At 39.1% G+C, this 26,356-nt stretch overlaps 1 protein-coding gene across 6 annotated transcripts in view; it reads right to left on the bottom strand.

The window, feature by feature from the left end:
• abcc8 (ATP-binding cassette, sub-family C (CFTR/MRP), member 8) overlaps positions 1 to 26,356 on the bottom strand; it is a 225,890-nt gene that overhangs the window by 46,485 nt on the left and 153,049 nt on the right. For all 6 annotated transcript variants that reach the window (XM_072592226.1, XM_072592229.1, XM_072592230.1 and 3 more), the window contains 9 exons: positions 25,415 to 25,513; positions 20,221 to 20,305; positions 16,801 to 16,881; positions 12,810 to 12,947; positions 11,448 to 11,573; positions 10,991 to 11,096; positions 9,511 to 9,758; positions 5,129 to 5,295; positions 3,928 to 3,997 (listed from right to left, as the gene is read on the bottom strand). In XM_072592226.1, the coding sequence (XP_072448327.1) occupies positions 3,928 to 3,997; positions 5,129 to 5,295; positions 9,511 to 9,758; positions 10,991 to 11,096; positions 11,448 to 11,573; positions 12,810 to 12,947; positions 16,801 to 16,881; positions 20,221 to 20,305; positions 25,415 to 25,513 (1,120 nt within the window). The remainder of the gene's footprint in view (positions 1 to 3,927; positions 3,998 to 5,128; positions 5,296 to 9,510; positions 9,759 to 10,990; positions 11,097 to 11,447; positions 11,574 to 12,809; positions 12,948 to 16,800; positions 16,882 to 20,220; positions 20,306 to 25,414; positions 25,514 to 26,356) is intronic.

Below are 26,356 nucleotides of genomic sequence, written 5' to 3'. Positions count from 1 at the left end.
TCATTCCTGATGAAGGGCTTTTGCCCAAAACGTCGATTTTCCTACTCCTCGGATTCTGCCTGACCTGCTGGGGTAATCTAGACTGCAAAAGAGATTTCCCAGGCTGAAGGATACGGTTAGGTAGTTAGACTGGAGAAGCTGGGGTTACTTATCACAGAGCAAAGAAAATTAACAGGGGACTTAATAGAGATGTACAAAATCAAGAAGAGTTGGATAAGATCATTGAACAGAGACTTAATGTGAATGGTGAAAAAACTAGAAGAAATTCATACATTTTTAAGAAAATGAATGGTTAGGATTTGGAATGGAGTGCCTGATAAGATGATGGATGTAGATTAAAGAGTAGCCTTCAAACGGAAATTGGATAATCAGTTGAAGGAAAAGAAAATTGCAGGAATTTGGATAAAAAGTGGAGATAATCTGGATTTAATCTACAAAGGAGCTAGGACAGTTTCACTGAACTGAACAGTCTCCTTTTGGTATGCTTTACTATGGTTCCATAAGCCTAACTATTGGAAACTAGACCCCAAAAGGATGCTTATTGTAATTGATCAGCAGCTGGATGGGACATTTCATGATTTGGATAGTTAAATTGGTCATGCCATGCAAACATAAGCTGTGCAGCACATCTGCATATACATAGCTACAACAAAGTAAAATGCTGAGGTCAGCAGGTTCTAGAACAGTATCTGAGCTCTGGTAATACCAATCCACAAAGTTCTGAAGGATAACAAACACACTTGTCTTTCATTCTCGGAGGAGGAGAATGCTTTTCTTAATACTTTGCTATTATTTCCTGCAGCTGCTGGATAACAGAGGAAGAAATGAAGGAGAGAGAGCTTCTATTTTTCTCCTTCATTGGAGAAGGAAGATAATGTTAAAGGTTATGAGTAGTAAGACAAGCAATATTTCCACTTGACTCAATCTGGCCTGTCTACCTTTGCCTCAAAATTCCTATAAGTTATTGCCTGGAATACTCGCTTCCTGTCTCCCAACTCAGACTTATAACTAGAGATATTAACTAGGGATAATGAGGAATTTACTAATGCTTGGGAATTCATCTATAATGTGAACCTGGTGTAGAGTGGGCAATGCTCCCTTCCCAGATGAAGCTAGTAAGTGTAAAAATGGCTTTATAATTGTGGAATCAAGCAGCAGACATCTAAAGAGGAAGTTTCAGTAACAATCACAACTAGTCGCAAGCTTTGAAGGCAATCTCCCAGGACATGTAGCAACAGTGAGAAATGTAGGACTTCCTCCACATCGCACAGCTTTGTGCGCTTGACAGGCACTAATAAAATATCCTGCACCAGGCTCCCACATTAGAGGCAGACAGAGATCTCAGCAGAAATTGTGCAATTACAATAATTGCAAAATCCATCAAGCACATACTTGAGGCTCCCATTTTAATGTGAACTAATAACAGGCTGCTGAACCTTGGGCAATATCCTTCAACTGAGTCAGCAACTCCACTGAACAATGTCTGTTGAAGTCTCGGTCTGCCTCTCATATTGGGGATTAGTGGTGCTGGAAAAGCGCAGCAGGTCAGGAAGCATCCAAGGAGCAGGAAAATCGACGTTTCGGGCAAAAGCCCTTTATCAGAAATACTGGCAGAGTGTCTGAAGGGTGGAGAGATAAATGAGAAAAGGGTGAGGGTGAGGAGAAAGTAGCATAGAGTACAATAGGTGAGTGGCTGTGGGGATGAAGGTGATAGGTCAGGGAGGAGGGTGGGGGAAGGTAGCAAAGAGTACAATGGGTGAATGGGGGTGGGATGAAGGGGATAGATTAGATTAGATTAGATTAGATTAGATTACTTACAGTGTAGAAACAGGCCCTTCAGCCCAACAAGTCCACACCGACCCGCCGAAGCGCAACCCACCCATTCCCCTACATTTACCCCTTTACCTAACACTACGGGCAATTTAGCATGGCCAATTCACCTGACCTGCACGTCTTTGGACTGTGGGAGGAAACCGGAGCACCCGGAGGAAACCCACGCAGACACAGGGAGAACGTGCAAACTCCACACAGTCAGTCCCCCGAGTCGGGAATTGAACCCAGGTCCCTGGCGCTGTGAGGCAGCAGTGCTAACCACTAACCACTAGGTCTGAGAGGAGGGTGGAGTGGATAGATGGAAAAGAAGATAGGCAGATAGGACAGGTCATGGGGACAGTGCTGAGCTAGAAGTGAGGTGGGGGAAGGGGAAAAGAGGAAACTGTTGAAGTCCACATCGATGCCCTGGGGTTGAAGTGTTCTGAGGCGGAAGATGAGGCGTTCTTCCTCCAGGTGTTGGGTGGTGAGGGAGTGACGACGAAGGAGGCCCAGGACCTCCATGTCCTCGGCACAGTGGGAGGGGTGGGTTGAAATGTTGGGCCACAGGGCAGTGTGGTTGATTGCTCCGGGTGTCCCAGAGATGCTTCCTAAAGCACTCTGCGAGGAGGCGTCCAGTCTCCCCAATATAGAGGAGACCACATCGGGAGCAATGGATACAATAAATTATATTGGTGGGTGTGCAGGTAAAACTTTGATGGATGTGAAAGGCTCCTTTAGGGCCTTGGATGGAGGTGAGGGAGGAGGTGTGGGCACAGGCTTTGCAATTCCTGCGGTGGCAGGGGAAGGTGCCAGGATGGGAGGGTGGGTTGTTGGGGGGCGTGGACCTGACCAGTAGTCACGGAGGGAACGGTCTTTGTGGAAGGCGGAAAGGGGTGGGGAGGGAAATATATCCCTGGTGGTAGGTAGCGGAAATGTCAGCAGATGATTTGGTTTATGCGAAGGTTGGTAGGGTGGAAGATGAGCACCCCTTCTCACCTTCCCACACCTCCTCCCTCACCTCCATCCAAGGCCCTTAAGGAGCCTTCCACATCCATCAAAATTTTACTTGCACATTCACCAATATCATTTATTGTATCCGTTGCTCCTGATGCGGTCTCCTCTACATTGGGGAAACTGGACGCCTCCTAGCACAGCGCTTTAGGGAACATCTCTGGGACACCCACACTGCCCCGTGGCCCAACATTTCAACTCCTCCTCCCACTCTTCCAAGGACATGGAGGCCCTGGGCCTCCTTCACCGCAGCTCCCTCACCACCCGACGTCTGGAGGAGGAAGAATGCCTCATCTTCCGCCTCGGAACACTTCAACCCCAGGGCATCTGTGTTTCCTCTTTTCCCCTTCCCCCACCTCAGCACTGTCCCCATGACATGTCCTACCTGCCTATCTTCGTTTCCACCGATCCACTCCACCCTCCACTCCTTCAGCCCACCCCCATCCACCCATTGTACTCTTTGCTACCTTCCCCCACCCTCCTCCCTGACCTATCACCTTCATTCCCCCAGCCACTCACCTATTGTACTCTATGCTACTATCTCCCCAGCCTCACCCTTTTCTCATTTATCTTTCCACCCTTTAGACACTCTGCCAGTATTCCTGATGAAAGGCTTTTGCCCGAAATGTCAATTTTCCTGCTCCTCGGATGCTGCCTGAACTGCTGCGCTTTTTCAGCACCACTAATCCAGAATCTGGTTTCCAGCATCTGCAGTCATTGTTTTTACCCTCTCATATTGGGGGCCTGATACAGGATCACTGCAGTTTCATTTGTTGCATTCATAGAATCAGACAGAGATCTCAGCAGATACTGTTCAGTGGTCCATGTTCAGAGATGGTCTTAAACACTAAAAATCCAGCAGAAAGCTGTCCCCCATTATTTGAATGCCAAAAAAAGTCTCTATTTTACAGTCCACATCTATGCAGATCTTAAGTACATCTTTACATTGCATGTACATCTAATTGTAAACTACTGTATGCTATTGCTGGGTGGTAACTACCTGACATTTTCATTGCTTCCTGATGGAATTCATGAAGGGTTCTTCCATAACAGAAGAACATTTATTTACTGGGAGATCCCTGAACTATCAGAGAAGTATCTTACCTGGTCAATGATATTAGTGTCTGCAGAAAATCGATTTAGTATATTTCCAAGAGGAGTGGTTTCAAAGAACCTGAATGAAAACAAGCAGCAATAAGGAATTTGTACTGAATATTTAGAGCTAATGGCTATTTTGTATTTTGTAATGTTCTGCTTTGGTCCCTTGCCTTACACATGAGATTTAGTTCTGCTGCAACATTCACTTTGTAGTTACTGGTAGTAATTTCTGATGATTATTACGCATGTAATTAAGTACTCTTGATAATGCTTAAATTACATGTTGTTAATGAGCTACCCACAACTCTAAGGGTCCTACTTGTCTATAAAGGTTTCCTCTGTCACTTTTAGCTTCTAATTTCCTAAGTTTTGCCTTTAGTCTCTGGTTCAAACTCATTGGAAGGAAATGGAAACAAATTATTGCATTAGGTAAATTTTGTTGATTCCTTTCAGGATCACTGGTGCCATATCACCTGTCCAATTTATTATTCTTTTAAGTGAGGAATTCTAAGAAAAAAAGCATGAAATTTTGTAAATTTATCTACCTGCCAGTATTCTGCATCAAAGCAGACTAACATCAGATTGTGGGCAGATCTAGAAATTTCAAGCTTGCTTAAGCCACCAATTCCTTTGAAATTTTGGCTCACTTTGAAAAAAAATCACATTTGAATACATTAGGATGAGCACTCAAATGTGACAAGCTAGCTTTTAAACTATGAGGCAACTTGAACAAAACCTTTATGGTGGGCACTACATTGGACAGTTACTACTATTGGTGTTTGGGATGATCAGCCGCATTAATCCTTGCTTTGCTGAGTATAATGACCTAGCTAATTATCAGTGGAAAAAAATAAACCACAAGAGAGTCATAACAAGAAGAGACACTTGCCTTGCCTAACAAAATGCTGTTCATTGCATGTTTGAAATAGGTACAAATAACATGAACTAATTAACATCTCTTTCCACTGGGACTTCCTGCTAGACAATTCTACATTCAAAGACTGGGATATTAGAGTTGAACACAAATTAAACATTAACTCTTTCAGAACCATTACTTTATACAATAGCATGGAACTGAAGTTGATAAAACATAAAACTGGGCAACATCTAACAGAGCTGTTAGTTGGAGTCATATGAGGTTAAAAATATGTCCTTATAATTTAAAGTTGATATCAATGAAACGTAATTTCGAAAGATAGTCCAATACCTCATGGGTGCCAGGATGACCTTGTTGAGCAAACTCTTGTGTAGTTCCTTGGTCACTTTGAGACCTGTCCATTCCACAGCAATAGAGGTAACTAAGCAGAGGACAATCCCTAGGCAGCACAGAATGCTGAACACTATTGTGTAGGAGGAATGATTGAAGCGACAGTCCTAGTGCAACAAATATAAATAAAAACAATACACAATGATGCAATGCTGACCACTCCAGTAAAACAAGCAAGTCTATTTCTTTAAAGTGGGTTTCATGGTATCTATATAATGACAGAGTCCTGGAAAGTGCTTACCTATAATGAAGGTCTCCAACTTTTCTTTACATTTAAATTAATAGAAAAAAAATTGAAAAAGCTTAGTTCCAGATTCCAATTCTCCTTGCTTCATAATCTGTTTGTGATTTTCCCCAAGAACGCTTTGCAGTTAATTGTATCCTTATATTTTTAGTACACTATTTATCCCAATCAAAAATGCTCAGTCAGGTAACATTGCTTTATAAACATTTTTTACATTTTCTATTCAATTTCTGTAAAAAGGCATTCAATGACATTTCAGGTTTAATGGATCACTTGTAGCCTTTTGATTTAGAAAAAAAAGAAATAATAATTTTTGTATCCTTTTGAACAGAAATGGTTTTTGATGCTTCTATTAATGATCTGTAATTTTATACTTTGGATCCCAGTGAATAAATTATTTATATTTGAAGTGGACCAATTCACCAATAGACTTAAGATGCTGGTGGTTTTATTTTGATTGAATCAACTGTGAAAGAGAAAAGTCATGGACATGTAATTCAGTAATTATCACGTTAAAATCTACATTTCATTTGCACATATAAGAATGGCATTAGATGTCAGAATGCACATTGGACGTATTTAATTACAAAGGTTTCCTTGTGTTCAGTTCTAACTTTTTAAAATGGGTTTCAATCTAAATGTAAACATGCTTAATTAGAATGACGTTTCGTCAATCAGTGTGGCATTTTTATACATTTTTGGTAGATTTATTGTGCAAATCATAATTGTCTTGTCATTCCACAGACTTCAGTGTTTAGCCATTTGAAAAGACTGCAACATGATGGTGCCACACTTTCTATGTATTAAAAAGAGGATTACATTACAGATGCAGGCAGAGAACAGATTCTTTCCTTCTGAGGGCAGATTTAAGGTTTATTGTTAGGATAAAATAAGATGGGTTTTGATCTGCATCAATGAAGCCAATGCAAATGTCAATTAAGTTGTGAAAACATTTTCCTCTCCCAACACTAACACAGAAAATGAAGATAAAAAAAAAACACTTGAAAATGATTTGGCTGAACTCAGCACACAAAGTCTCAGGACTGAATTTCCCTTCCCTGGAAGTGATGAGAAAGGAAATGAGAAGGGGAAATAATTTGGTGATTTTGCACTGAAAAATTGTTCCTCCCCACTTCCCCAATCTCTATCCCTTCCTTGCTACATCATCAATTCAGTGCTTAGCAAGAACGTCATTTTTTATTTTATTAAACAGTACAGTTTACAAATAAACTATTAACATTAACAGCTGTATACAGAGAAACAGCAATTTACAGGGGAAAGGGGCAGCAAAGCCAAGCCCCAAACCCCACTGTTCAACAGTTTTCAGGGAAATGAGGACAAATCTCAAATCCCAAAAAGGTCTATTGGGAACATTCCTGATTCACCAGTAATTACTACCTTTCCGTGGTCAATTAATGGTCACTTAAGTGCCTCTATTCATCATCCTGCCTTCCTGGCAGGTGAGAAAAGTGGCTAATTTCCTGACTGGGAAACCAGGATGACCTGCCACTGGACTGGGGAGTTGGGCCTTCATTTGCCATAGTTTGGGGAAAATCTGAGGCACAGGTTGGGTGGGCAAGCGAATGGTCTCTGAAGCCAGTCACCTGACCTTTTCTCCGAGCTCCCAACTCTCACCTTCCTGCAACATCCACCATGTGGAAACCAAGAGAAAATTGCCTACCTTCTCACCACTGGATCTTGTGAAGTTTAGACCATAACCAATGGTCTTTAGCTAGAATCTGCTAGCTTTTGATTGTCTGGCTACATCGGGCAGGAGAATGTGAGGACTGCAGATGCCGGAGATCAGTATCAAAAAGCGTGGTGCTGGAAAAGCACAGCCAGTCAGGCAGTCTCTGAGGAGCAGACAAATCGACATTTTAAGCACAAGGTTCTGTTGAAGAGCTTGTGCTCAAAACATCGACTCTCCTGATCCTTAGATGCTGCTTGACTGGCTGTGCTTTTCCAGCACCACACTCTGCATCTGGCAGGATATGACTCTACTGTGAAGGTTTGTGATAGGCCGAGAAACTTGCTGGTCAGCTTTTAACACGCTGATTAGCTCACGATCAGGCAAGTTGTGGAGATGATGAGTCAATTGCCATGAACCTGTCTGCTCCTTTGCTCACCTAGCAAATGGTAATCATGACCTTAGAGCAGGTTTGCACATTGGATTATACCAATTGTTACAACTGTACTGAGGATCTAGATGGAAAGGCTTCCTAGAATCTTGGACTAAAAATAATTACAGCACAGAAAGATGCCATTTGGTCTGCTATTTCCATTCTCACGCCTTTTTACTTCTCCTTTTCTTCAGGTTCTATCTAATTTCCTTTAGAAGCTACAACTGACTTTGCCACCATTGAACTCTTGAGTTCTGCATTCCTGATTCTATTCACCTGTTGCACAAAACAGTTCCTCTTCTTTTCACCTTTGCTTGTTTGTGACTGACCATTAATCCATGGCCTCAGTGTCTCAATAAGCCTGTAAATGGGAACAGTTTTTCACGATTTACTCTCTCCAGGCCCCCACTTTGTAATTTTGAATACTTTTATCAAATCACTTTGCAGCATTTTTGTTCCTTGCCCTCATCCTTGAAATCAATCTCATTAATCATTTCTGCACCCTTGTTAAAACCTTCAGATGCTTCCTAAAGTGCAGTGTCCAGAATTTGAAATAATAAGTCAACTGAGGCACAGTCATTATTTTATAAAGGATTTATAAATGTTTTTGGTGCTCTATAGTCTCTTATAATTTGTACACATATACCCTCAGGTGTCTTTATTTCTGCATATTCTTCAGAATTGAACTCTTCATGTTATATTGTCTCTCCTCATTCTTCCTTCCAAAATATATCACTTTAACAGCACTCACCATGCCTTTAGATGATCCATTGTACCTGACAACCTTACAATTGGATTATTGTTAATTTATTTTTCTTGAAATCATTAGACAGTTACCCCGTCAAAGACAAAATTAATTGCTCATGTTCTTAGTTTCAAATTGAATTTATTATGTGAACGATGGGAATTAACTGCAAAGTGCTAGTTTGTAGAAATGGATTTATTCATGTGTTTTCTGCCAAAGGGCAGGCTCATTGTTTGCTGATCCTTCAATGTTGGTCATTTCCTTGGCAGCGTTTGACAGTAATGGTTTGTTGCTTCTCAGGGGAAAGAGATGGGAAAAGGTATCAAGATCACTCCACCTAGAACAGGAATCAAACCTGTGCTGTTGGTTTACTACACACACACACACACACACACACACACACGGGCCATTAAGCCAACTGATCTAATTGGCCTATAATACTGTATACTTTTTTCTTAGGATGCAGGATTCACTGTCAGTTCAGAATTTATTGCCCAATCCGAATTGCCATTCATGGGATGGCTTCCTCAGGCATTTTGGAGTCACTATAGAGTCAAATACATTCATGTCATATGCAATAGAAGGAAGGGTGATGTGAGAAAAAAAAAAATCTTCATTCAGTGAGTGGATGCAGTCTGGTATGGAATGCACTGACTGGAAGTATGCTGGATGTAAGTTCAGTTGAGGCATTTCAGAGGGGATTGGATGAGTACTTGGATAGGGATAATGTGCAAGGATATGGGAAAAAGCAGGAGATTGGCACTCGGTAATGGTGCTTGTTTGAAAAGCTGGTGCAGGCACCAGTGGGATGTATGATCTGTGATGTGATTTGTGATCTGTGATAACTGTAGATTTGCAGTGTCATGTAGGCTAGACCAGGTAGAGACAGTAGAGGTGGTGATGTAATGGGAAATGTCACTGGAGTAGTAATCCAGAGACCTGGATGAATACTCTGGAGAAATGGTTTAAAATCCGCAATGGCAGCTGGTGAAAGTGAAATGAAATTAATCAATCCAGAATGTAAAGCCAGGCTCAGAAATGGTAACCACGAAATTACGAAATGCAAAAATCCCACCTGGTCCTCTAATGTCCTTTAGGGAAGAAAATCTACAATGTGGACTACATGTGACTTTAGATCCACAACAACGTAGTCGATAGTTAACTGCTCTCTAAAATGGTCTAGCAGTCACTCAGTTCACAATGAAGGCTTTACCTGGATCAGGGTGCAGTTTCTTTTCTCTGCTTCAATTTTAAATTGAATAGCATCTGAGGTCCATTTTGCTAGCCAGTAGTCGATTGCCACCATCACTGTGTGTTTGAAAAGTTGTGAGAAGATCAGGAGAGGCAGTAAAAGACAACCTGCAGAGCTCAGATACTTCCCACAGGCACGCCACGGCATCTTTGCTCTCTGGCGCAAGACAGATGAAAGATTGTCATCGTCACCACTATCAGTAGTATCTTCTGTAATAAATGTACAAAGAAGGTCATAAAACAGTGAACTAATATTCCCTTTTTCTTTCACATTGACTGCAATCTCTGTAACTGGACAGCTAAAAGTATGTATAGATTCCAAAGACATGTCCCTGAAACAAATTCACAAACGTAGTTGTTGCTCATGCTTTAAGAGAACTGCAACTTCTAAACAGCCCACTTATTCTCATGTTTATCTACAACCTTCAGCTTATAAAACCCAAACTTAGTATCACCTAGTGAATATTCCATCATTTATCTGCTGTACCTTTTTCATTTTTAGCTTGATGGTAATCCTGCATCTTAGCTTTAGCCCTGTTTGAGGTTTCTCAATTTGAAAAAAAACACACATTGAAACTTTAAGACCTTTGCATTAAAATGATTCTTCCATTGTCATTCCCAAATTATATTTGTGCAGCTATACACTCAAGTAGAAAATATTCCCTATTCTGTTAAGAGATTGTGAAATTGCTCTCTCTCTCTTGTGCAATGATCTTCTCAGAGCCTGGGCTGGATTTCACTAAAACCAAGTGTGGTTTTAGTGAGGGGAGAATGTAAGACACGTTGTAGGGCCAGCCTGCCATTTTCCAAGCCAACGCTGAGTTCACCCACATGCTATGAAGAGTTAGCATCTTGCTCACCATATATGAATAAATAATTCAGGCTCAGTTTAATTGACTCCAATGTTATCCTGTTCATGCCAATAACCTGGTTGGTGTGGGCAGTTGAGTGAGCAGACTGTTTTTTTTGTTAAAGTGGGCTTTTAAAAACTCAGGAAGGAAGTGAGATACTATCTTTGGAGAACACCATTTGCCCTTTGGGCACCCTTTCAGAAGACAGGATCGTGGCCTCCCTTCCCAGTTACTCAGACTTTGAAACCCTCTCTTTTATCCTCCCCATCCTTTCTAAAGTTGCAAAAGCCTCCCTGCCCAATGTCCCTGATTTGCTTGGGTTTGCTATTTTATTAGTTGTCCTTTGTTGGTGTGCCAACAGGCATTGTTGGAGCTGCTGGTCAGTCATATTGACCAAAGGTTCCAGAGGGTTGTACCTCTTGCCAGTGAGGGGCAGGAAGCCCACTCAGTATGTTCAGTGTCTGGGGCAGGGCTTATTCTGCTTCCTTTGGCTCACTACTGGCTTTTCTTCCACTTTCCCATCTCAGAACTCCAGCACGAACCTAATTCTATGATGGATTTTGCACAATTTGTGGAAAATTAGATGAATACCTTCGTCTTCAGTCTCTTGCAACGTTTTGAGAAGGGCCTCCCGTGAATACATTGCTCTCCGTAGGTTTTTCCTTTCCATTGCTGTCTTGCTTTCAGCTATTGTCTCCTATAGAACAAAATAATGATTTTACCTTATTCATACTCAACATGTGCGGACAGAAAGGAAGTGTTACTTCAAGTCATAGCTAAGCCTGTCAATGAAAACCAACCCCAAGAATGAGAACTCAGTTTTATAAATTATTGGACTTCCAGCATTTTGTGATGGAAAAGCTTGTGCACTGAATCACCGCTGATAAAGTATAAATCCATTTTAATTTGTGACAAAAGGAAACCTTTTCTTTGTTTTCTTTTGAGTTTGTTCATTTTTTTTCAAAAATTAAAAATCCAGTCAGTCATCAAAATACACTCAAATTCGTTTCAATATGATAACGTAAGTAAACTGAGAAGATTGAAAAACCTTTTCTAGTTCCTGATCCTGTCTGTTCATTAGTGTTTTCCAAAGTTCAAATAGTTCTGGATCGGAATTCTGGATATCTTTGAGGGTTCCCTCTCTCTGAATTGTACCGTCTTTCATTGCTATAATCTATGGAAATACAAAGTACATCAATGAAAACATATAAGCACACAATTTGCAAATAGTTTTAATGATAAATATATATTTGAGCATTAATGTATCTATGAAAACACCATGGTTTGAATTTGCCAAGTAATAATGCTGGAGTCGGGGGCAAGAAAGATGAGGAATGTTTTTACGTTACAGCTCCTTGATTAGTGGAGGCAACTGCATGTGTAAACGTGTAAGCTGCCTTCAAACAGATCCAATTTTTGTTAGTTGGATGTCAAAAACACAGCGCGTTGACTTTATACTTTTTTAAATAAAAAGGTCTAATCTCACCAGAATTGTTTGTTTTAAAACTGTTGAGGCATTTAAATCTTTTGCACTTGAAATATATTTTTAAAATGCTGCAGTTTAAAAATAGAATGTGCCTGCTATTGTCTGTTGATATATACCAGAGGGATATCATTATGGGATTAATGCTATATGACTGATTTCATATCATTATGACAGTGAAAAGTTGGTTGTTTTGTTTGAGAGTTCTGTTAAATTGACTCAGGCATGGCCAAAAGAATGTTCTATATTCGAAGGACTTCTTTGTTTCCACCTGTTGCCACAACTTGATTTCTTTCTCCATAAAGTGCTCCTATTTGTTTATATTGGCTCCCTCTCTAATTGTGCTCACTCATCATTCTATTACAAGACAGGTTTACATTATAGAAAGGTGATTTATAACCTTATACTCAAACTGTTTACCCAACTGCTGGAAGTTTCCAAAGTGCATACTTAATGAAAAACATGTTGCACCATCAATTTTAATAATTTGAGTTAGTTCTTTGACTCTTAGGTTAACCTACCACCTCTCTCTCTCTCATATGAGAGAGCAGCCCTATGGTCTGATAAGACTATGGCAACTTTACCTTTCAATAAATAACAAAACTGTACAATGTATCTGTAGAAAAATGTGTTTGACTTTGCTTTTGATAGACAGACACTTAATCAATGGAATCTTGCTAATAATGCTTGCTGATGCTTCATCCTGAGCAGTTTCCTTGGCAGTTTTGTCAGTGGTAGCTTGCCATTACCTTCCACTTTCAAACAGAGGACAAGAAGGAATACCTCAGGCAAAATAGAAATCAAATACACATGCAGCTAATATTTTCAATCCCACGCTAGCCATCTAGCCTATTGAGATGACCAGCTCCAAAAAAAACCATCATTTATAAAACCAGAAAAATAAGTTAAAAATGTAAGCTGTCTCACCCAGTCTGCATGAGGCAGATACTGTAGCTTATGAGTAACCAGCACTACAGTCCGTTTCTCCTCTTGAAGCAGCTTCAGAATTCCATCTTGCATAAGGTGATCACTCAGGTGGATGTCCAGCGCCGAGAATGGGTCATCCTAACAAAACATTTGATCAATATTTGAGTTAGTTCCAACTTTCAATTTTACTGAAGAACACATAAAGTGACATGTATATAACAAAAAATGTTATGAACTTATTAGTTCTACCAAGAACTGAAAGCATGTCTTTGTGGCTTAATGCTTCTTGATTGCGTATTAGCAGAGCAAATATATAAATATTGATATTTAAAGGGGTCAATGCACAATGTCACTTCCTTAAATTATTTAAAAACTCTCTTGTTCCCTACTCCACCAGAATCATCATTTTGTGAAGAATGTTCCAAATTAGTCCTAAATTGCTTTTTATTTAGTTAAAACTCATTTTCTATGCTTATAGATTAACTTAAAGCCGTATTTAGAAATTATCCATTCTCTAATAGTTAGTAGCATTTATTTCACTTTCAGCTGCCTATTTCAGCAGATTTCTCCCAAGGCTCAAACTTTTCCTCAGAACTCATTCTCTGAGACAATGGATAGCCCTCAGAACCCAGTCTCTGAGATTATGAATAGCCGTCAGCACTTTTCTGCATTACTAAGGAAGTCTGATTATTGCAAAAGTCTAATTTCAAACCTTTTTGCACCTAAGTTGCTATAAGTGCAAGCTCAGAATGGTGTGATCACAGCTTTGGGATATCAAATGCCAATAATCTATTTTGCACAATCACAAGGGTGCATAGCAACCCAGATTTCCTACAAAGGCTGCATGGAAGTCAATCCCTTTGAGTTACCACCCTAAATTTCTGAGAGGAGTTTAATGAACAATTAATGCACAAATACAGCAAGTTATTAAAAATGTGGAGAGGCCAAGGACAAGACGTTGTTTATGTAAAATGGGGTTCTTTAAATTAACAGTAATTCTGAAGATTTGCAATTCACATTATGTCTCTAAGTGAATTGGAAGGACACTTTGTTCATTAATAACAGCATATGTTACTAATTCACTTAAATTTGCAGTTATATACATCTCAATGGCCCTGATATTTATCTGTAGCAACAGGAAGTGTTAAACATGGAAAATCCTAAATTGAGTTTTCAGTACACTGAAGTTCTTTCACTACTGAATGCCATTTCCAGATATTCTGCATGTTTCATGTCCAATATCCTTATTGCAGGAAAGCATGCAAAAGAACAATGTACCAAAGGGAGGTGGCAAGATAATGAAAGATTATTGTTGAAGTGGGAATGGTGGAATTCTTGCTGAGCAGCAAATAGAAAGGGGAAGATGGTTTAGGGGAGTGGTTAATCATTTTGTTGACCCTGGAAAAACACAACCATCTCAATTGTTTTTGGATTGACTCTTTCTTCCATGGTTTTCCAAGGGAAGCTAATAGATAAAAATAGATTTCAAGTGAAAGCATATATCACTCTTTAAAAACTCTTTTTCACCTGGACACCTTCTGGGAAGGCATTGATTTGTTGACCTGCCTCTGTTGAAACTGGCTTAAGTTTTAAAATTTTTTTTTTACAGGGCCGAGGAAATGATCTGGGAGTTGCAGTGGGAGAGGGACTCCCTGAGATTCTTGTAGAGAGAGGAGGAAAACTTCTTCAAGGCAGGCATTCTTGCAAGAGGATTTGCAGTAGGGTTAAAATCAACGAGGTAAAAACAATGACTGCAGATGCTGGAAACCAGATTCCGGATTAGTGGTGCTGGAAGAGCACAGCAGTTCAGGTAGCATCCAAGTAACTTCGAAATCTGCCTGATGAAGGGCTTTTGTCCGAAACGTCGATTTCGAAGCTACTTGGATGCTACCTGAACTGCTGTGCTCTTCCAGCACCACTAATCCAGAATCTGGTTTCCAGCATCTGCAGTCATTGTTTTTACCTCGTTAAGTTTTTAAATGTTAACTTCTAGTTTGCCTGAGCATAGCCATATTTTTGAGGGTTAACATTAGCTACAAATGGGAGGTGCAGAATGGAGGGTGTGATTGGGGTGGTTTGGCAAAATCTATTAATCTAAAGCATGTGGCATGCATCCTTGGTATGTCAGTGCTTAGTTCTTGCATGCATTCCAAACATGCTCTTTCCATGGAGGAACTCATGCACTAAGTACCGTAAACCATGATGGTACTCAACGTATGGATCGATTCCTCCATTCTCTGCCCATGACCCTACTTCAGGGAACTTCAACATGAGAAAGCACATCTGCTGCTGGTGAACCAGTTACAGCCTCCTTTGCTGTGACTCCTGCAGCCTTGCATCTGAGCTCAGTCAAGTAGGATTGGACCAGTCAGCTTTGACCTGAGGTCCTGTTCCACATCTGCCTCTATCTCTGTACCTCCTCCTGTAGCACGTGCTGTGCTGTTCATATGATCAGAACTTATTGGGGGGCCACTGAACTGAGTATAGTTATGCTGGTGGACGGTGCATGTAAGAAGCGTAATGATGCTTCTTCTGAACTCTGAGGTTGCTGTCGGTGGAAGGATAAAAGGAGTTGGTCTCATTATCTCAACATCAGCATCTGTGGAAAACACAAGGAAACCTTGGAGCTCCCTTGGAGATAGTAAGTGTCTGAGTGCTGTGGTTTGCTGCTGTAAAGCAAAGCTGAAAATACAGGGTGATATGTTCCCCTTACCTGTGACTGAAATGTCAGGCTGGAGCTCACACACTGACAACCAGCTGTCAGCTTATGTTTGGCAGGGTGTTCATTGGCACAGATCATGATTTTTTTCCCCCATGTGGGGAGGACGTCCAATCATAAGCTGGCTTAGGTTTGTGCAGTGGCCACTGCCCAATCAGTCCCTGAAGAGGAGGTGGTTATGGATGCCATTTTGAAGGTAATTCAGGTGTATCAACAAGTTGACAGATCTCAGTGACAGTGGTGAGATTGTGGCTGAATTTAAGACATCATGGTGTGAAGGTAGCATTTCGAGTACAATGTGGAGAAATGTGAGATTATTCATTTTGGTGTAAAGACCAGATAAACATTTTGTTTAAATGGTGAGAAACTATGAAACATTGATGTTCAGAAAAAAACTTGTGTACAGATCAACAAAGTTAAGATATACGTTGAGTAAGCGATTAGCAAGATGTGTTGGCCATTCGTGCAAGGTGACATGAGTTCAAGACTCAGGAAGTATTGCTGCAGTATTGCTTTACTAAGATTACAGGTGTCAGGTTAGCTTGAATGGCTGATTTGTGAAGCAGTATGATGCCAACAGTGTGGGTTCAATCCCCACACTGGCTGAGGTTACCATGAAGGATCCTCCTTCTCAATTTCTCTATCATCTGAGGTACAGTGGCCCTCAGGTTAAATCACCACTAGTTGTCTCTCTTTAAGGAGAGAACAGCCCTGAAGATGATGATGGCATACTGATACTGAGGTTATACTTGGAGTAATGTGTACAGTTTTCATTTCTGCAGCTAAGGAAGGATATGCCAGATTGACTTTGTGGATTAAGGAAATATTGAATGGAATGGGTCTGTACTTTCTGCAATTCAGAAGCATGAGAGATAATCTTACTAAAGCATGTAAGTTCTTGGAGGGTTTGAAGGGTAACTTATTGAGTTCAAAAAGGATGTTCTAGATTTTTGTAAGCTAAAAATAATTGAGGAATGTGGGGATAAGGCAGGAAGTGGAGTTAGGTACAAGATCAGTCTTGATTCTACTGAACAACACAGTAGGCTGTAGCTGTCATGTAGCCTATTTCTGCTTTTTATCATATTGTTATCTTAAAAATCTTTCCCATTGGCCTTTTAAAAATGGCCAATTTTTAACATTAGCGGAATTTAAGAAAAAAAATCTGAATATCTAATTATTGACTAGAAGATGCAAATTAGCAAGATAACATGAGGAAACTTAGTACATAATAAATGCATTTTAAAATAGAAATGAACAAATTAATGAACTCACCAGAAATACCACATTAGTTTGCTGATACAGGGATCTTGCAACACTAATACGTTGACGTTGTCCACCACTTAAGTTAATTCCCTGGGGAACATCAGGGGGAAGAAATAAAAAAGCCAAGCAAAACTCAATTTAGTCACGTAACTGCTGCAAAGAGCACAAATCTATATCGACAAATTCATTTCCCACAAACTCATTATCATTTAATTAGAATGAAATGAGGAGGCTGACATCCATCAATATTAGTATGCTATTAAAGCACTTACTTAACCTGATGTTAAAATCCTGTAATCCTTTTGGCATATCAAGACACTGGCCATTTCTTATCTCCCCATCTAGATATATCCATTAGACCTCTGCAGGGAATAGCAAAGAACTAGCTATGGTTTTGTTCCAGCATCTGTGACGGCATGTAAGAGGGTTTGGCGATTTGTAAAGTATTACAGTGCAGGGTAGATATTTGTAATCAATTATGACACACCTCTGGAGCAGGTGGGACTTGAACACACATCTTCTGGCCTCAAGATAGGATACTAAGATTATACCACAGGAGCTTTCCAAGGAGATACCCCACACCAAAGCATCTGAATGACAAACCACTAAGATAATTGGCAGTGGACAACTTCATGGCATCCTGTGAGAGAACTTCCAATTATTAAGCACAATGATGTTTTGAAAAACATTCAAAAATAGTCAATAGGATGGCTTAATGCCTCAGCGCAACTAATTGGTAGTCCACATGAAAGGTATTGATTTCAAGCTGCAATCCCGGGTTTGAATATGGAATCCAAATGGGAGTTGTGCACAATAATAGGAGCAGCAAAGCCTTCAATGACACATTAAACCAAGGTAGTGCCTGTCTTTTCCAAATAGATGTTAACGATGCCCTATTCTTGAAAGAGCAGCAATCTTTCTTGGTACCAAGCCCACATTCCTCCCTTAACCAGCAGCACCAAAAGAAAATTGCTTATAGAACTGGGTTTATTTAGGTTAGAGATATATTAACTCTGGGACAATCAGATTTTAGGTGTTTAAATGATGGACTTACACTGGCAGATTCTAGGATTCTATTGGATGGGATTGGGAGAATACAAAGGCTCCTGATGTTAGCAATCCAAAGCAGAGGGGATTATAACTTCCTTTTTTTTTCTGTACACAATTGGCAGGGCCATACTGTGCGCAGTGTGGATGGATCATTTACTTACTTAGCAGTGACTGCATTTGAAAGTAATTCGCCATTTAAAAGGCTTTACAGAAATATGATAAAACGTGTTAGAAATAAGAGTCATTTTTTTCTTAGGACTTAATGAAAATCTCTAGAGGTTAGATGGATAGGCAGACACTTGAGACAGGAAGTGCTCTGTAGTAAATAATATATTCAGTGTTGATGGCTTGTGGTAATGTTTGTGAAGTTTTGAGTGGGCAAATATTCTTGACTTAGTTTGATTATAATTGGGATTATTAAATTATTACGTGGAACTTATTCTGTTGTGATTAAACATGTAGAGCACCAATATTCGAGGACACAGGTTGAAAATTGGACTTGGTAGGAAATACATTTTCTCATTCTATTTTTCCTTTTATTTTAATCGGATAGAATAGATTTTGACAGTACTCACAAAAGTGAGCATTAAACATTCCATTCTATTAAATCCCCTATACCAACAACAGCATGTATTTATATAGCAACTTGATAATCACAGCCGTCCATCATACAAAACGTGAGGTGGAGCTACATAACGAGACCTGAGTCAAGGAGACATACACAAAAGCATGTTCAAAAGCAAATGTTTTAAGGAGTGTCTTAAAGTAGGAAAATGTAGTTTAATGCTTGAACTGCAGAGCTTAGAGCTTCAGCAACTGAAGGAATGGCTATTAATAGTGAAGATTAAAATCAGGGACATTCAGGAGGCCAGATATCTTGGAGGAGATTTGAAAATCATGGTCAGAATTAAAATGAAGTGATGCTTAACCAGGAACAGACACACGTCAGTTAATAAGTTAGGAGAAGGGTGACATCGTTTGGATAAAATTGATTAAGGTTGCATGTGGGTGACAGGAGTGCATTAGAAGAATGATATCTAAAGCTAACAGATGTATTTCATTGGTTTCATGGAGTGAAGTAGAGATGAAGACAAACAATAGTAAGTGACAAACAGTGGTGGTACAACTATGTGGTTGATAGCTTACCCTGAGGTTGAATATGAAAAGATTGCAGATAGACAGTTTGATTCAGCTTCAGGGCTTTGTCACTGAGATGGATGGTGTTCGTGGCTCAGGAACAGAGGTTGCAATGGGGTGCATCACTCAATAGAGACTTATTACTTTCTAAGAGAAAGAATGGGACTGGATATTGTATGCCCTAACAGGTTTGATTTCGGTGGTGGTAGGGTGGTGGTATTGGGGGATGGAGGGATGGAGGTTGGGGGATGCTCATCCACACCATGTTATGACTGCAGAGCTGACTTCTCTCTCTGTTGACTCTCTCTTAATATTTTTTCTTCTGGGAATGCAGTGCCATGGGAATGAGGATTGGCTATCCAACACCCCTTAAGTTCTGCCCAAGGACAAAAAAAAAGCTACCCATGCCCCCTTTATAATGGCCAATTACATGGAGATATTGCTTGTGCAGTAGGATCTGGTCTTTTGCCAGCCACCTTTTAGGAACTGACATAGTGTATTATAGTGATCACCTGCTAAATATCATAGCCTACACTGATTATTACATACAGACACTATTATTTCCTCCCAAATCTATACCGATGTTACACTATTGTGGAAGTCTTTGTTTGTGATGGAAGTTTTGTTTTAAAAAAAGAAGAATTTAAATTGCTGCTTAGAGAGGGGAGATGATCTTTCACAGAATATTTATAGTAAATGAAAACAACTGCATACAGTACTGTGCTTTGTACTAATAGAATGTTAAAGCCAGGATGTCATGTCCGATCGAGGCCATGGGGTCACGAACAGAGGCTGAACAAGTGATGAAAGTGGGAGAAAATGAATACAAGTGATGTAAGTACCCCACATTAATGGTGATCTGTAAAGTAATTACCTGGGATGTGGGATCTGGTCTTTTGCCTACTCTTAACATCAGGAAATGATGTAATATATCAGAATGATCTACATGACAAATAAAAAAGAAAACCCAAAAAGACCCCTGATCTGCGGTGGTTGCTCATCATAGGTTTGTGTTATTTTGGAGGTTAGTAAGATTCCCACAACAATTGCCCTATCACTCCCTCAAATGAAAAGCCAGTGTTTGAGTTTGTGCTTGTTGCTGATTCTAATCATTATCAGACAGGGAAAAGTAGAGCGAAACAAATTTTGGCTGAAACCCAAGTAATTGGTTTTGACCAAATCAGATTCTTATTGAATGGTAAAAACATTTTTTTTAAAAAACATCAACATATGGTTACCTACCCTCTCACCAATTTGAGTCTGATCTCCCTGAGGAAGGATGTCAATATCTGGCTGAAGCGAACAAGCATCAATTACTGCTTTATATCTGTGAAGAAAGCAGCAAAGAGTCAATGGGCATGCATTTAATACATCTAACTAATTGATTCAAGGGAAATTAACACAGATTATCCAGCTGGAAACTATTGATTTTATCTGAAAGCCTAATGGATCCTTGAGACATTGTGTAAGCAGTACACCTCTGCATTATTTTGCTGATTCTGAAAATAATTTATTTTCCACAATCTTGTACATTTCATCTACGTAAAAGAAAAGCAATGGTTTAGACCAGGCAAGCAACGTTGTCATTACAAGGCAGTGACATGTAGATACTAAGATACATGCTAAAAATTCCTCATGCAGCCCATAAAGGAAATGAAGATGTATTTGAAATTGCAATTAAAAGAACTTCTAAAAAGTGACACTTAGAAGGAGAAATGCCAGATTTGCAGCAATTCGAGCAAAGCTGAGTAGTTACAAAGTTTCTTCTACATAACTAAGTGGAAGGCAATAGAGAGAAGGGTTGACCTAGGCATAGTTGGCTGACAGTTACCATTGAATGGCTGCACACAAGCTGCAGTGGATTCATGAAGATGGTACAAGACCGATGCATCACCAAAGCAGATCTGCTGGCGCAAGTGGCTGCAATTAGCAGCAGTGATATTTTTTTCCAAGTTCTTAGTAAATTAATGGCTAATTATCACAATCTACTTCTCATCCCAAGATTGTAGAAAGTTCTTTTATTGTTTTGCCACCCTATATATGTAATGGGTTTTGCTCAGAATTACACCAACCCTGGAAAATAACCAGTTTATTTAAAAATTAACATTATATTAACAGTGAATCTAACATTGCTTGACTATAACTTCTGATGGAGTATAAAATAGTGCAGTACTAAGTGACATTCTAAAGGTTTTTTTCTGAAGTTTCTTCTCAACGGTTGACAAAGAATTGTCTTACTGATTTCTTGGTTCTTTCATATTAATATTTATCCACTGTAAACTTAACAAGAGGAGCTCTGCTTACCATCAACAGGACAATGGTGGTAGCATGTAAACATATTGCTAGTAATACTACTGAAATTCCAAAAGCAGGGGAAATTTAGAGTTCATCCCTATTTTAGCAACCACTTTGTTTGCAATGGCAGGCAAGTTAAAAACAAAAATCTAATTCAAGATAATGGACTTATAATGGCCAATCACCAAAATATAGACTATTATTTAAAATAAGAGAGGTTCCCAAAGAAAAAGTGCAGTGCACAGGGACCTGGATGTTTCTGTGCATGAAACACAAAAAATTAACATGGAGATGCAGCAAATAATTAAAGCAGCAAATGGAATTTTGGTCTTTATCACTCAGGGGTTGGAATTTAAAAGCAGGGATATCTTGTTTCAAATGTACAGGGTATTGGTGAGACCTCACCTGGAGTACTGACTACAGTTTTGGTCCTGTATTTAAGAAATAATATACTGGCACTAGTGTCAGTTCAATGAATTTCTGGGTTGATTCAGCAAGGATGGCAAAACAAGTTAGGCCTTTATTCATTGAGCTTTACAAGAACAAGGGGTGAGCTTATTTAACCACACAGAAATCTGAGGGGATTTGACAAGAGTGAATATTGTGAAAACATTTTCATTGGTGGGGAAATCTCTTACAAAGGGACATATTTACAGAATAAGGGGACACTCATTTAAAGCTGAGATGAAAGATTTCTTTTCTCTGAGGTAGTCAATGTTTGAAATCCTCTACCCTGGAGAATTGAGGACTGATCACTTGAAGGAAGAGGTAGAAAGGTTTCTTGAAATATCAGCTATGAGGAGGAAACAGCAAACAGGGGTTGAGGCCTAGGGCAGATCAGCCATGATCTTGTTGGTCAGTGGAGCAGTCTTGAGGGACCCAATGCTCTAATCTTCCCTATTTTTCTTATGTTCTTTTGCAGTAGGTTCTCAACAACTGAATTAAGACACTTGGGTTTTATTTTTAAAGAATATGTTGTATGGATCTCTGGCCAATTATTAGAGGATTGTGGCAAGATTCAAGTCAGAGAATATTTCATCGAAGCTGAGAACTTTTTTTCCATCAATCTTGATTACATTAGAACTTGTGTCTTTGAGGTGAAATGTAAGATTTCTTTATCATGCTATTCACTAAACTTGGATTAAATTTTGAATGATTGATTGAATTCTTCCTTACTGTATGCTACCTGTTTCACGATGGTTTTAGATAGAGAACTGTCCAACGCATTGCATCCTCAGCAAGAAATATATTGTTGTCAAATCATTGAACAAACTACCTAATAACAGCACTCAAAAGAAACACCATCTGTCATGCTTTGTAAAACGTTGCTATTTTGGATAGATCATCGCCTACTGAACCATTAGTGTTGCAAATATTGACAGAGGCATTTACTATTTGATGTGGCTGTACAACCTTCATTATGTTATTTATGCACCATGTGAGAAGTATAGACCATCATTACAGCCCAAACTAAGCAAATGTCATTAAAGCATTAGATCATTACTGCAAGTATATGCCTTTTGGAAGGAGAAACAACCCCAACCACAACACCCGACCCTTTCCACTGCCACCAGCCTGAACCCTGAGGACTTGACATAATACCCACACTAGCAGCCTGTTGACCCAAATAACCCCCTCCCACCATCCCTGTCACATCCAACCCACCCTCTGGTTTCCTGCGGTCCTGATACCACAAGCTCCTATCTCATGCAGGTCCCATCAGCCTCCCTCCTGCTGACTTCGGGCAAACCTCTCCCAGCCACATGGACACATGCCCACCAAACTCGCTGTCAGTTCGAACCCTATCCTCAAACTACCTTAAGCACTCCATCAATGTACCTGGAACCCTAAACTTCATATATGCCTTATATAATTACCCCTTCACAGCAGTCAGAACATGACACTGTGACGGCTACAAAAGAGGGTGTAGTCTGATTTCTCCCAACCATCCTTCCCAATGAGGGAACTATTTGATTTCAAGTACAATCTGGATTTCTGAAGGAGCTGAGATTGGAATTCCTGGTTCAAATGCAGAATTTTGTTTAAGGGAAAAAGACACAAGCAGAATGATAATCAATTGTGATTGCCACTCTTCAGAACATCCAAATTAATATTTCTCTCCAGTCATTTAGGAAGTTTCTAGATCACTTATGCTAGATTTGACAGCTATCTGACCATACAGATCAGAGGGGCAACATCAAAGAGCTGGGAACTGATTGAGGAATGTGTCTTTGTTTGTGTCAGTAATGTGTCTGTGCATGTATTTGGCACGTGTGTGCTTATAGGTTTGGTACATGTGTATGTGTGTGTTTGGTATACATACATTGTGCAAGATGACACCAGTATTATGCTTAAATCCAACATCCGATAGAGTAGACCTTGACGTTGTGTCATTGTATTAAATCAGGGACCCAGTCTCTCCTATTTTTATGTTCACTGATTTAAATGTTTTGTATTAAGTGTAGACTACTAAAAGTGATCATATATAAAATAGATTCAGTTTTTAAAATTTGAATCAAACTTTGTTTCTGTAATATACAAAGTCAGCTACTTGTTTATGTATTGTTATCTGTCTTAGTGAACTTTTTCAATTCTCCTGAATAAAACGATAAATATAGAAAACAAAAACAGAAATAATTGGAGAAATTCAGAAGGTCTGGCAGCATGTATGGAGAGAATGCATAATTATTTCAGATCCAGTGACCCTTCTTCAGATTTTATTTTGTTTTCAAATGGGAAATAACTAGATTTATTTTGAATAATGCTTAAGTTTTAAATCTCTCGACAGGATTGAAGAACTATTTAAAAAAAAACTTGTAAAAAGACATGAAAAGCAGCAACCTTTTTTTTAAAACTTCTGCGGACAAATCAGGCAAAGTATCAAACAGCTAAGGATCTAGCACTATTTAATGATAACTGATATCTTTTCTTGAGAACTGATAGATATGCAGGTATAATTGGGTTAATAAATATAACTGATCACAGACAGCAAAGGTGAATCATTTATTGGCTTAATCTAAAGTTTAACTTTAAAAAAGTAGAAAACAATAATGATTTACACATGAAACTTGTTTTTCTTTTTCTTAAATGTCATCTACAGTTTTCTCATCAATGAGAGAGAAATGCAATGGCATAAGACACAAATGAACTATTTAATTACTTGAACTAAGTTACTTTTAAAATTCCTTTTGATGGCCTCAGGAGATCATCACCTGAATAGATTACCCTTTCTGATATGTACATTATAATCGGAGGAGAGGATTTTAAATTTCTTTGGAATGGCCCTGCTAACTTTGCCTATGCTTTCATGACATTTCAAGCAAAACTGAGGAATGGAGGAGAACCATCTCTGTTATACTATCTTGACCCAGTCCAATTTCTACTATAAGCATTTTCTCACACCTCTCTCCAATTGCACCATTCCTGCTGTAATCAGCTCATCTCAAGGAGCATTCACATGACTTCAAACTCTTTCCACCAGCCAGATAATCAATCTGGCTAAATGCTAGGTGAGAGATTCTGCTCTTGTAGAATGGTTTGTCTACAGTTCTCCCACTCTCCACAGTGCCCTCAATGGAACTCAAAGCTATCTTCTCTACATTGATCTTATCAAGCCACTTTATCATTTCAAAGATCGCGGGAAGTCTCTTATCAGACTTCAATACAAAAAGCACCTGCTTGTTCTGTCATTGTTGGCAGTTGTCTGTCTAGTAAGGAAGCCATTGTGATGTTTCTGCTCAGGCCCAAGGTAAAATTCTATTGACTCAACATGACATGTTAATCCTGACTGCTTTAAACTGGCATATCATCAGCCTGCAGATTAAAATGGGAAATGGACCAAAAGTGAGTAAGGAAAATAGTTGCTTTTAACAGCTCTCTTATCTAGGCGAATGGGATTAAAAACTGTTCCTGCTATTTTCCTTGAGAAAAAAATCTAAACAAAATCTGGAACTTTCATAGAAACTTCGTGCAAGAATTCTGCTCCCTCCAAAACACTGATACAGTAATGTCCCCTCCCAACCTCTGATTTAAATACTTAATAACCCATATCAAATACCCACAGTCAAAATAAGACTGAAGAAGTTCAATGTTTATGCTCCATCTCTATTCTATAAATTAAACGTTATATAGCATTTATTACCTCTGTTTGTTAAATGGATTTCCAAAGGTGATGTTCTCTTCTACAGTGGTGTTCAATATCCAAGGTTTCTGTGCAGCATAGGCCACAGCACTCCTTCTCCTAAGATAACAAACACACTAAGTGCTGAGATACTAAGGTGCATTTATTCTGAGAATAACATTAAACTATTTAGAACTTACAAGATCCTGTCTTGAATGACCCTTGAAGATTTTCATGCTCTTTCGCATGTTGTACCTCATTGGATGGCATTCACAAGACAACTATAATTCCACTGATTAGAAACTTTAAATATTTGAGATGTATCAACCTTTTTCACTGAATTTTCAACCAATTAATTTGTCTATGTTTCAAATTTCGTTTGTTACTTATTTAAACTGATTTGCAAACATGTGGCAATTGTAGTAGGGTTCTTTGTTAAATTAGTTTGGAAAATATTCCTGACAATATTGGAAGTTCATTTTATTTCCCTTGCCAATGAATATTGTTATGATCACTGTAAAAACCAATAACCATTATAAAAAGAAATTTTAGCTAAAACATGAAAGGATGATTTATAAGTCTTTTTGCTAACGCTAATAAACACATCAACCATGAGTGAATTAAAAAAACATCACTGACAAAACACTATTGTTGGACACAACCTATTTTTTAAAGAACAGAACTTTCCACTATTACTTTTAACATAACCATAAAACTCATTTCACCAGTAAATGCTACACTGTCCCTTACTAGTCATTCAGGTTCCAACACTCATTCCAAATTGATATTTTGTTCTCCATGGTTTACTTCTATTCATTTCTCATCACAGCTTGTTAATATTTAACTACAGAACTTTCTTCTGTGGAGAGGATTCTTCCTGACAAATCTCCCTCTGGTGCAAGCTACGCAAATTTCCCAGCCTTGTTTCAAATCCTCACGAATTTTGGCCTTTTAAATCTGAGT

This window comes from Chiloscyllium punctatum, chromosome 22 (assembly GCF_047496795.1).
Source record: "Chiloscyllium punctatum isolate Juve2018m chromosome 22, sChiPun1.3, whole genome shotgun sequence".
NCBI lineage: Eukaryota > Metazoa > Chordata > Chondrichthyes > Orectolobiformes > Hemiscylliidae > Chiloscyllium > Chiloscyllium punctatum.
This window is presented reverse-complemented; position numbering and strand designations above follow the sequence as displayed.